This window comes from Eublepharis macularius, chromosome 10, assembly GCF_028583425.1.
Source record: "Eublepharis macularius isolate TG4126 chromosome 10, MPM_Emac_v1.0, whole genome shotgun sequence".
NCBI lineage: Eukaryota > Metazoa > Chordata > Lepidosauria > Squamata > Eublepharidae > Eublepharis > Eublepharis macularius.
In genome coordinates, this window is record NC_072799.1 from 28,409,160 (window position 1) to 28,422,085 (window position 12,926).

At 42.8% G+C, this 12,926-nt stretch overlaps 1 protein-coding gene across 1 annotated transcript in view; it reads right to left on the bottom strand.

Annotated features, from left to right (window-relative positions):
* MANBA (mannosidase beta) overlaps window positions 1-12,926 on the bottom strand; it is a 62,702-nt gene that overhangs the window by 25,020 nt on the left and 24,756 nt on the right. Inside the window, exons 5-7 of the mRNA XM_054990433.1 lie at window positions 12,744-12,867; window positions 8,387-8,562; window positions 3,047-3,157 (exon numbers count right to left, since the gene is read on the bottom strand). Coding sequence (XP_054846408.1) covers window positions 3,047-3,157; window positions 8,387-8,562; window positions 12,744-12,867 — 411 coding nt within the window. The remainder of the gene's footprint in view (window positions 1-3,046; window positions 3,158-8,386; window positions 8,563-12,743; window positions 12,868-12,926) is intronic.

The following is a 12,926-nucleotide window of genomic DNA, read 5'->3' on the forward strand; positions in this document are numbered from 1 at the left end:
CCTTTTGTCACTTGTGGTTCTGCTCTAACTGTCTTACTGCAGTGGGTCATTTATTTATTTGTATTTATTTATGCTATTTATAGTTCGCCTTTCTCACTCAAGGACAAGTCATCCCACTTGAAGAGTCTCGTCCAGGCTGCCATGAAAACAAGCTGTCATGTGACCATCTCTCCCTGGCTACACACAACAGCCCACACTGGCAGAGCCTCGATCTGGAAACTGGGCTAAGAATCGCGCTGCAACCCCCACCCCAAAAGCTTTTCTTTACAACTGACGCGGGAAACCAGGAAGCTACACAGTAAGTAGGGTTTATCACGGGTCCATACAGCTTGTGACTCACCAAGCTGAATGGCATTCAACAAACCTTCTGTTGTTGTCTACCTCAAACAACAAAAACAAACTGGCTGGGAAGCATCTGGAAACTAATAACAGATGCTGTGGGATGTGTTTGGTCCTGGTGGGTCAGAAGTTATGCAGGCCCAGCTTAGTTCAACCTACAAACTCACCAGGTTTCCTACAGGGTTTCCTTTCCAGCCCTTTGAAACTGCTATATTTTTTTTCATAGGACAAGGCCCCTGAGCATAAAATCAAGAAATGTCTTTCTGGGAAGGTAAAATGTTTTTTGAATCCCAAGGCCTCATGTAGTGGTTAATATGTCAGGCTCGAATTTGGAACAGCCGGTTTCAAATCCCCTTCTTCCCACAGAAGTCCTCTGGGTGCTATTGGGCTAGCCACTCTCTCTGAGCCTAACCCATTTTAGAGGGTTGTTGTGAGGGAAAAATCAAGGAGGGGGAGAATGTTTTAAATTGCTTTGGCCCCCCACTGGGGAGCAAAGTGGGGGATATTTATAATAAATACAACACAGGTTTGTGGCTGGAGTGAACTACAGGCGGCATCAGATAGGTTGACTGGCGACTGGAAATTAACATCCAGGGCTCAACAACTGCACTTGGACTGTTCATTTCTGGTCATAATTTGAGGTGTTTGTTTTTGCTTTGAAAGATTGCTTATTCCTTTATAATACTGCTTTGTTTATCAACTCAACTCTACATCAACCAATCAACTCTACATAGACTGCAGAATGCCCTCTCATTTTCAATGTGCCTGGGACTTTCACTTGATGTTTTCTGGTGCTAGGCAAAAGCTTCTTTCTGTGGCTGCTTTTAAACTGATTTATGCCTGTTTAATGTTTTTGCACTAGTGCTGTGGATGGTGTTGGTTTTTAGTTGTAGCTCTGTCTATGGTTTTTGGGGGTGCTGCTCAGGAGCAGACAGGGACATTCAAACAACCCTGGAGCAAGCTGAGTCATATGGCCCCTGTTGTGGGGCCAGCACTTCAAAGACCAAGTTGGCTCAAGACCAAGATGGCTCAGCTTTCAACAGGTTGCCAGTGACCCACAAGAAAAAAGCCCCAGGCATTTAAAGGGCTAAATTGTTGTGGGTGCTGGCTTGTTCACATTTACTATGATACTAGTTTTATAATATTGTATCATTTTATTGTACAGTGGAGAGAAGGTACATAAACGTTTCAAATGAAGAGCAGCGTTATGAGGAACTTGATATATGAGGAGGGAATTGGCAAAAATCACCCCACCTTGTACATGTGAATATTTTTGATAGGATCCAACCCCCCTCAACTCGCATCTACATGAGGTGCCAAATGTATTACTGCTCGGTATAAAGTTTCAAAGGAAAGTGCTTTAGAGCAAATCTTCCAAGTATCCTTTTTTCAAAATAAAATGCTAGGGTTTACATAAGAAGCTTCAAATCTAATACACACTGACACGAGAGTGCATATGGTATATTGACAAATGCTAGCTAAATGCTGGTGAGAAGTTACCCTGAACTGTACACAGTTTCATATCCAAGTTAGAGATCTCAAGTGCTGAGTTCCTGCATCTCACTGTTGCTCAGAAAAAGGCGGCATTTGAAAACTTGGAAAACAGAGCTGCAAACTTTTAATGAAACACCTTTCTCTCTTTTGAATTTCAAAGCAGGTGTAATTTGTCTCCCAGTCTGACTGGTTGGGCAGGTGCTAGGCAGAGGTGAAAGCTGACTGCCAGCACAGGAACTCCTCCCATCTTCTAACATCCAAGAGCCAACACAAACATTGCATCTCCGTGGAAAACCACTTTCATGTGACAGCCAGCTCCGTGTGGAGGTTGTAATGTTTGTAAACTGCTTACCACATGAACCAAATTGTTCTCATCATGTGCACAGTCTCTACACCAGGGGCAGCAAGGAATATGTGGAGCTGCTGGGCACATAGTACTCCCTATCCAGGGCCAAAAGCATTTCATTTGGGCTCCTATAAGGGGTTGTCAGGGTATGAGATAGTCACCCTAGGGAGAGACAAATGCTAAGGAAGAGCCTGCTTCTTCCCTTACATGTTGCTATTAAGACAGAACACAAATTCACCAAAATTTAAGCAGAAGCCTACTGGCACCTTCAAGGCTAGCAAAATCTAATTCCACATAAATTTTGCAGATTAGAGCCCACGTCTTCCTAGTTCATAAACACTTGTGTTGGAATTAGTTACGCTTGAAGGTGCCACTACTGTTTATTTTTGCTGCAACAGACTAATATGGCTACCTCTGTGGGGTTATTTCGATATTTATCTTGTCCCCCGCAAAGCAGCTTACAACATCCTTCTGCCCGCCTGCATTTATCCTCCCAAGATGAATCCTCTAAAGTAAGCTGGCCTGAAAAAGAGCAACTGGCCCAAGATCTTGCAGTGAGGTTCCATGGAAGAGCGCAGATCTGAATCTGGGTCTCCCAGATCCTAGTCCAACCCTTTAACCACTACACAAAGCTGGCTCTTAATTATCAGCACTGGAATGTGTAACCAAGTTAGAGGTGATTATCAGCATCAGGAAATCAATGGGCCACCCTAGCCTCTAGCTGCAATCCTGTACCCAGTTGGTCCATGGAACTGAAGCAGCCTAACAAGGGCGATTTTAACAGCCTTCCTGGGGAGCCCTGTAGAGCACACACAAAGTTGAGTGAAGAGACTGCTTATGCTATTTTAAGCAGGAAAGTTGGCACACCTTAGAAAACTTCTCAATCTTGTATCCTCCCTCTATAATGAATACTGTTGTCATGTTGTATCCGGTCTGGTTTCCGTGTCCTCTTGGCCACCAAGTCTCCAATGCCACACTCTTATACAAGAAAGAGGGAAAAAGGAAATCTCATTTGAAGACAGAAGTCAAGCTTACATTTGGCACACAAAGCCATCACTAAGCAGCTCTACTCAGAATCCTGCTCAAGCCTCTGTATTATTAGAAAGGGTATGAATATCTCACAATAATAATAATAAAATAAACACTAGCTACAAGTGATACTAGTTCAATTGGGCAGATCTCTGGCAAGGCTGAGAAAAAAGGGTTTTTTTTCCAGGTTATAAACTTCAAGGTTTTAGATTGTAACAGTATTTTTATCCTAAAGAAGAATAGCTGATACTTAAATACCAGTATTTTTGTTACAGCTTATAATAAGAAATTTCTACCCAAATTGTTAATTAAATGAATGTGTGATCCATGACTTATTGCTCAGATTTGTACAGGTCATTGTTTCATATTGTACACGAAGGGTCATTGCACAGTTCCTTGGCTCTTCGCTGCCTTTGTTTGCCTTTGCAAATTATCACCTGGTGCCAGTCCATCTGGCAATGCACTTATATCAGCTAAGAAGATTTTTCAACATCTGAGACTGTACACAAACAAAATATTGCTTGCCTAGAGGAACTGCTGGTGGTAATACATGATTTTTCTCTGGGGTCATGTGCAAGAAAAGCTGGTTCTGTGTGCTTGCAAGAAACTTCAGCTGTGTGCAGCACTGATAACACATCAAAAATCTAATGCCACTCAACGTATTTTTCGGGTTTTTAAAAACTGGATTTTAAAAAATAAAATAACAGAAAGACTTATACTGGGCAATTCTAAGCATATATACTCAGAAGCAAGTCCCAGGGAACTCAGTGGGTCCTGGTCCCCAGTGCTTAGGGTCGCCACCATCATCGCCTAAGGGTATCAGCAACAACACACTAATGAAGGAGAAGGGCAGACGCATAGGAGGGAGGGCAGGAGTAGCGATTCAGTGATAGCAGGAGACACCCTCTTTGAATGCAACCACAGTGAGGCAACTTCATTACATTCTCAGGGAGTCCTAGCTTTCAATTCCTATCAATTAACTGTTTGGAACCATTAGTTCCTTTCACTTTGAGTGTTCTTTGAAAGCATTATGTAAAACAGAATGATAATCAAGCTCACAACTAGAGTGGAAGAAACAAGGTATGATTGTTCAGGATAAGAAGAAGACATGGCTGACGCATGCAGTAAAGGCCCAGAGATGGTTTCTTCAGCAGGAGCCACTGGTTTGAGAGAACTAAGAGGCTCCCCCCTCCCCAGACACACATCATTACACCTGGATATGCTGCAGAGAGGAAAGCTAAATTATGAGATCCCATGTAACTTATTTATTTATCTATTGTGTTTGTAACCTACCCTTCCTCCAGGGAGCTTAAGGCAATATCTATGGTTCTACCACCCTCCTCTATTGGAGAGCAGTGCCATGTTTATTCAGAAATAACTCATTTTATTTATCAGGTGGGGACTCCTCCCGGGAAAATATGCATAGAATTGCAACTTAAGAATCTTAAGGCAAGTCTACATAGCAGGTTTCATTACATACAGGAGTTCCAATTTGAGTGTGTTCTCTTCTTCTTTCCATATATTAGAATCATTAGAGTCGTTTCTATAGCATTTTACCATGCAAAATTCACTACATTTTTAATATTGCTTGTCTGAATGTGCTGATTAAATAATGTGCCCTTGCAATCCTGCCAATAATTTCAATGGTCTTGCATAGGAGATATTCCCTATGGGCAGGGCTTTTTTTCTGGGAAAAATGGTGGTGGAACTCAGTGGGTTGCCGTCAGAGAAAATGGTCACATGGCTGGTGGCCCCACCCCCTGATCTCCAGACAGAGGGGAGTTTAGACTGCCCTCTGCGCCACCAAGCGGCGCAGAGGGCAGTCTAAACTCCCCTCTGTCTGGAGATCAGGGGGCGGGGCCACCAGCCATGTGACCATTTTCAAGAGGTTTCGGAACTCCGTTCCACTGTGTTCCAGCTGAAAAAAAGCCCTGCCTATGGGGCATGTCCCCTGTTCACCCAGAGCCACTAGCTCTGAGCTATTGCAGGAGTATTGAAATCTTCCCATTTTATCAATACCGGATGTGAAAACAGATCTTCTGCTTTCATAATTCAGTTATCTTCTATTCCACTCAAATAACAATACTTCAGAAAGCAGCAGCAATGATTAAATACTGATATACAATTTTGTCACTCACTAGGTACAGTAAACCGCTAAAAGATAGTAAGAAGGCACAAACCACAAAATGGATGAGATCAACGTTGACTGTAACAAACATGTTAAATGTCTGTGAAATGCTCAGACAGCAAGAATGGAGAAAACAGTTCAACAGTGTGATCTGATATGCCTGTTACCAAGGTACAATTACAAAGCTTAGCTGCTGAAGTCCAATTATCTGGAACTACTTCAAGCAGCAGCATGCAAATGGCCACGAATCAGAGGTACAGAGAACAAAACATTATTAATATGTACCTTCCACTGTGCTGTGTAAACCAGAGAAAAGCTTTAGAAGCTCAGGCATGGCCAGAGCTTCCTCATTGGCTGCTAATGATGTCATATCTCTGCACATTCATTCGCCCCTTCTCAGCTAGAAAACATGGAGTACAATCAGTTCTGGGGAGGGGTGTAGGGCGAGAATGTTCACATTTTTAAAAGGCTGCCATCAGCTCAAGCTGTCTCAGTGTGGAACACAACCCAGAGATGAGTTCAGTACCAACTGAAGCGGGTTCCTTGCTGCTGAATACGCGCTATGCAATCTAGCGTCAGAAATCATGAGCACAGACTTTGATATCTATACAAGCAACAAGACATTTCGAAATAAGAATGCAACGCTGAGGAAACTATCAGGGACAGCAGCCCACCGTGGGAGAAGCATGGTGGAAAGGAACTCATATGAGAACCTTTCAGCAATTTGAGCCAGCAGATGAATTTCTTCCAAGATAGCTCTTTTGAAGGGAGATCAGGGTTCCAGTCTCGATGCTTACTCTGGTTCAGTGACTTCACCAACTTCTTGTGCCATTTCCTCTTCAAAGCTATTGCTTAATGAATGGTAATATAACCATCAACGTATTTTTCCTTCATCATTTGTGACCTTGTTTCTGAGGAGGGGCAGCTCTTACCAGGAGCAGAACTGCCACTCATCCCTTAGATTCCCAATGCCTGAACATCAGGCTTATATGGCAGGTAAGAGGCTACCTGCTTTTAATCCCGTATACTTCAGTTATGTCACAAAATGTTTCCATTACAAATGAGTTATTTCCATCCTGTGAAATGACCATCATGCTTAATATTTTTATTTGAAAGCACTGATGATGTTAACTGTTGGATGGAGGGGAGAGAAACGGTGACATCCCATGCAAGAAACATGGTTTCTCTCAATCCAACAGTATCGCCCTATGGTGATGGAGAGTGCCCTCAAGTCATAGCTGACTTATGGTGACCCCACACACACCCGGAGGGGTTTTCATGGCAAGAGACTAACTGAGGTGGTTTGCCATTGCCTGCATCTGCAACCTGGGTCTTCGCTGGAGGTGTCCCATCCAAGGCTGTCCCTGCTTAGCTTCTGAGATCTGAAGAGATCAGGCTCTCCTGGGCTATCCAGGTTAGGGTATCATCCCTATGAATAAGGTCAGAAAACCAGAGCAGGCACAAGAACAGCAACCGTGAAAGTCTGAAATGGCTGAAGAATGTGTGATTACAACTTTAACAAAAAACATAATAGGCAGGACCCCGTCTCATCAACTCATCGGGAGCAAGGAGCAGGTTGAATGCCACCAGTTACTGAGATTCAGCTGCCTTTTAATTCCCCATAAGCATTGTGGTGCATATGTGGAGCTCAAATCCATTCACACATCCTATAGCTGTAGGCTATTCCTATTCCAGTCAAAAAAATCAGAGAATGCACTGTTTATGTATTGGAAGAATTCCCCTGTGGATGCATGGCACATTTTGGACAGTCTCTCCTTGCACAAGTAGGGCCCCACGTGTGCATCAAAGCCCCACAAGGTTTGGGTCATGCCCAATATATTTCAAACTTTCTCTTTCCAAGGGGCACACTCAGAAAGGCCCTCTGAAGTCAGGGAGGACACAGCTCTTTAAGTAAGGCTGGATATGTCAAAACAGAGGTGAGCCAGACCTGAGACCAGGGGGAACCAAGTCCCCCACCAGTGAAAACACCCTTCCTATCATTTCCCATTTCTATATCCAGTTCTCACCAGATCTGAACACACCTTAGACACCTGATAGAATTTTTACACAAAACAAAATGTTGATATTAAAAGTTTATACAGGAAGATTAGCCTTAAGGAGTATATTTTTGCAGAGACACAATCTATCTAGTACCATTATAACAAAATCAGAAATGGAACAAAGTTTGTCCGCTAACAAAAACAAAAGTGAAGAAATCATTTCATTAGCACATATCTTTGTATTATATACCAGGATAAGTTATAAGAATGTTTTCAAAAGAGATGTGGAAACATCATGGACTGGATCTTCTGGGCCTGATAAGCTACTTGTATTCAGACCTTCCACTGGGGGTGTGATGTCAGACCGTGTAAAGGCTGTCCAAATTCTAGATCTCCCACAATAATTTAAACCAGAATTAACTATCTATCAAGTTTTTAAAAGTCACAATGATCCGATCAATTTACTCTCCTGCCTGATTAGTTGTTGTTCTGGGAGAAAATGAAACTTTTAGGTCTCACCTTGGCGATGTAGCACACGTTGCTAAGTGAATGTTCATTACGTATCAGAAGACGCAAGGCATTTCAGTAACGATTTTCACATCACTTGCTGAAGATTCGCTAATATTACTGAGCACAGGATGCAATCAGTACAGGAAAAGCAAAAGCACTGCCAGAATTTGAAAGATGCTTGTTTACCTATCGTGTGAAGAATCATGCCCAGGCGACCAAGCAGGAAGGCTTTCTGCTCTTTCAGGACACGGTCATGACAAAGGAAAACTCATGGTATGATTAAGTCCAAATGAGGCACTTCGAGTCAGTAGGACAGATTTAATAACATCTTTAACTCTCCTGCTGATAACAATGGGACTTTAAAGTTGCCTAATATTGCTTGGATAAGACCCAAAGTTACAGATGGGCTTGCAAGGTACTAAAACTATCTGTGACCCAGTAGTCTTTGCCAAGCTTGATATGCTAAACTCCTTACACAAGGAGAAGGCTTTCAAGCCGAAGGAAATGTTTTGCTTCAGCAAGACCGACCAGGGACCTCACCTTACTTATGTTTATGAGCAGCGCCGTGCTGCTTTCTCCAGGATAAAGCTCTATGGCTTGGGCCTCCTGTGTCTGCAGCTCAGGAATGCTCACAGTCACGAGACCGTCAACTGGCTTGGAGCTGACTACATCAAAATCCAACTCTATTTTGAGACTCCACTGCCGAGTGCTCTGCTCTGAACAAAAACAAAGCAAGGAAGAGGGTGTGTGAGAGGTGATAGTATTCTGCACATCTTTATTTACTTGTAATATAGAGCATTATATCTATCTGAACCCTTAGTCTGGGGAGACTGGAGGTTCAAATCCCCACTCAGTAATGGTCCTAAGTAGGTGGCCACTGAGAACTCAATTCCCTTCAGCAATTAACCTTAATTAATTTATGGAATTCACTGTCACAAGGTATAACAGTGGCCACTACTTTAGATGGCTTTATTTTATTTAAAACATTTATTAGCCACCTTTCTTTCCTAGAGATGTTCAATGGCTATTGGCCCTGACAACTGTATGGCATTTCCGTGTTGTGACGTAGAGCCAGCTCTCTGAATAGCAGTTTCTGGGTGACAACAAAAGAAGAGGTTCCTGTTCTACTTAGGAACTTCTTGTAGGCATCTGATCAGCCACTGTGAAAAGCAGTATGCTGGACTAAGTATAAATATAAATTGTTTTAAATATTTTTAAATTAAAAAATAGGATAAAGTTTTTTTTAATGAAATAAATAAACCACCCATGCTTGGGTTGCTCTAAGACCTGGGAATATAGATGCATACCACAATTTACAGACATCATGTTTACCAAGGGTGGTACTTCAATGTATGTAAAGAATAAATACACTTTTTATCTTGCCTAGAATGTGCGACACCAAGTTAACTTTGGCAAAACACACCTGGGTAGTAATTTTCCCACACAATAAAAAAGAAATGGGATTACAACAGCAATTTTATGTTGACGAGACCTCAGAAGAAACAGGAATGCTCCGGTCATTTTTAAGGAGCTTTTTACATCTGTTATATCTGCTTTTATTCACTTTATGTATGAACACAGCTGTTTTGAAAGAGATCACAATTTCTGGGCAGCAAAATCACGGCTGTATTCTGAACAAATGCTGCATTCAAAGAAAATGCGTGAAATTCTTCCCCACTCTAGGCCTGTGAGGTGACTGAAGGAGCTATGACTGAGGGAATGAATTACGCCCATTGTGTCTGGATTTCAGGGGGCCTATGGCTGTTTCTCTTTGGCCACTCAAGTGCACTGGAAGTATCAGTATGCTAACGGCAGGTCAGGGAACATACACAGCAGTATCCCAGAAAAACCGACAACTTTGACAATGATTCACTTACAGGGGTATTCCCAGCAAGTGTTTGTTCATCCCTCTCACTTAGCTTGAATAAACTACCTGTCCCTTGCCAAAGCCTGGTTAATCATCTCCTCATCATACAATGGACAATATCAGTAAATGCAGGAAGCCAGATGCCTTTTTTATTGCCTGAGCGGCTGCCCCAGTCTAAGAAATGCAGCAGCTGCCAGATTCCCTTTGCCCTTTCCCCCAGAGCACATGTAACAATGCAAGGAAGAAAACAAAGGCATGCACAACTCTTTCCCTTGCCTTAGTCGGTAAACCACTAATTATCTCTTGTCAGATTGACACCCTCGCCTCACCCCAGCCTGTTAATCAAATGTCAGTTACTGGTACCTGAGATTCCTAGCTGAACTCTTTGAAAGGAAAAACAAAACAAAACGATGAGTCAGGGCCACCAACTGACTTGCAACAGAGTCAAACTGCCCCTCTAAAAGAGGGCTAGGATTGCCTGCCTCCAGGTGGGCCCTGGTATTCTCTCAGAATTACAACTGATCTCCAGACTATGGAGATCAGGTCCCCTGGAGGAAATGACAGCTTCAGAGGGCAAACTCTATGGTATACCACAGACTCAAGGTGAAATCTCTCTCCCAATTTCGCCTTTCACTGGCACCGCGTCTAAATCTCCAGGAATTTCCCAGGCCGAAACTGGCAACCCTACCTTGGGCACCTTCCCGGTCTCTTCTCAAAAAACTGACCCCATACCCTGAGGTTTTCACATTGTGCACTAGTACTGTCCAATGTTCAGGCTCTAGGAGAAAAGAAAGGGCTGGTGCAGAGTAACCCTTCCATCTTTTCTGGACCTGTGAGTGGTTTGTTCCAGAGGAGAAGAACCAAGTCCAATTGTGTGTTATTCCAAGTCGTTTTTACTTCTCTTATAAATCAGCTCCACGGCCCATAAATCAGCCATAGTCCAGAGCCCCCCCGCCTCCCAGTTGACCAAACAGAAACAGTATCTGGCTGCATACCTGGTTATCAACAGGTGGAGTCAGAAGGCCACATACTAAGTGCCTTGTGACTCTGTCTTGTGGCATTCAGTGGAATTCCAGATGCATTAATCCTAGCAGATGCTTACAGCTATTTCTAGGAGTATCAGATACTGACCTGTCCATATACAAGGTGCCTAATTTAACAACACTTTGGTCACAATTCATCCCAGTTAAGCAAATCTAAGGCCCACTGACTTTGGTAGGAGAGATGTGCTTAATTTTCCCATTGAAATCAATGGGACTTCAGAGACTTTGGATTGTTCCTTTAGTAATACAGCTCAAAGCATTCCACATACAATCAATAATCTCTTCAAACTAATTATCATCTCCACATTACATATGGGAAGCTGAGATTGAGGCTCAATGGCATTTTTCCCCCCAAGGCTGCCTACAGATCCTACTGAGGTGAAATTTGAAACGGGCTTCCAGGGTCACTCTCTTAATGGTACGTTATGTGGGTCTCCTAGCCAAAAATCATATCAACTAACACTTCCTTATCACAACATAGAACATACTGCCTTCTTGTGACATAATTCACATTACAAGAAACTACGTTCTGTTTCAGTCAACCTGAATGCAAGCCAGAAGATAAACAACAGTAATTACCACTTGACAGAAACTAGTTAGAGGACTTTGAGGCAAACAGGAAGTCCTCTCAAATTGGGGTCAAAGATAAACCATACTTGTGTAGCTGTCTTCCACACCTCTTCCCTTGCCATAAACCTTTAGATCTCAATACCAGAGGAACATTCAGGATGTGAAGGAATGGCTTCCTGACCAGAGGGGAGTAAATACTCAGCATAAACTGGAAGCACCAATTACAGAAGATAGTTGAGCATTAAGGGGAACTAGCTCTCATTTTAGAAATGAGGTACAGACAACATGTTAGTCATAAGGACAAGCAGAACGCAGGAGAGGAAGATTCCCCATGTCTTCTGCAGGGAGGAAATAAGAAGATATGGCCCTGCTACCACTTCCATCTTCTGCAATTTAGTCATGGGTTGCTGCTTTTGATTCCTGAAATCCTACTGCTTACGGGCCCTTTGGGTGCCTGCTTACTATAATATTCTTTGACTTCAGGTCATTAACTCCATATTAGGATTACCACTTCATGACAAGACAACTCTTGAGAACTTGACACTTGCAGAAATCTTTGTTTGCAGTGCATTTATGGAGTTATAGTCCTATCGGCGGTACATTATGAGCACAGACCATAATGTGAGGCTAGAGTGATTTAGGAAAGGCTCCACTAAACGAGTGGGACCTCATGCAGGATGGTGAGGTGGCGCTCAGAAAGAGAGAAGAAGGGTTTGCGTTCAGAAGGCAGAAAAATAAGAGAGCAAGAAAGAGTCATAGTAGATATGCTTCAGTCCAACAGAGAAGGAACAGAAATGGGAAATACAAAGGTCTAGTGAAAGTTCTGGGCATATCTGATAAGGCAGCACTGCTGAACTTAAATGAGCATATGGACCTGACCAATAACCTTGGTGGGATACTACAGGAAGCCTCATATGAGCCATGTTGTGTAGTGGTTAGAGTGTTGGACTATGAACTGGAAGACCCAGGTTCAAATCCCCTCTCTGCCATGGAAGCTCATTGGATGGCCTTGGACCAGTCATACACTGTCAGCCTAACTTACTTCATAGGGTTGCTGAGAGGACAAAATGGAGAAGGGAAAAATGTTGTAAGCCTGTAAAGAAAGGAAGAATCTCAGGCAAGCATCTTCACAGCTTGCCTGAGATTCTTTTTTAACTGGAGACGTCAGAGTGTAAGCTAGGAACTTCTGCCTGTCCTCAGCTATTCAGCAACGATCCCTCCCCAATTATGTCTATGAGACAGAATATGTTTCACAGAGCATTTCTAGATTAAATGAGTGAAGAGAGAATGTTCATGAGGGGAGTTTTAAAAAATGAGTGTCTTGCCCCAGTCAGCTGTTAATTCTGAAGTATTTTTTTCTAGAATGAAAATTTCATTTTTCCAATCCACTTTACAGAGTTCAGGAAGCGAGACTTACCGTAATGAGAAGTCACAGAGAAATAGATCAGACGACAAAGGTTGTATGCTTCAATCCTAACGTCCTTCCAAATTCCCTGAGTAGGGAAAGAGGGGCCCCAGTCCCAGCTAAACGAGCACTGCTCCTGGAATTAATTAGGCACACGTGTCAGAAATGCAGGTTGCTTCATAAAGAGATTATTTT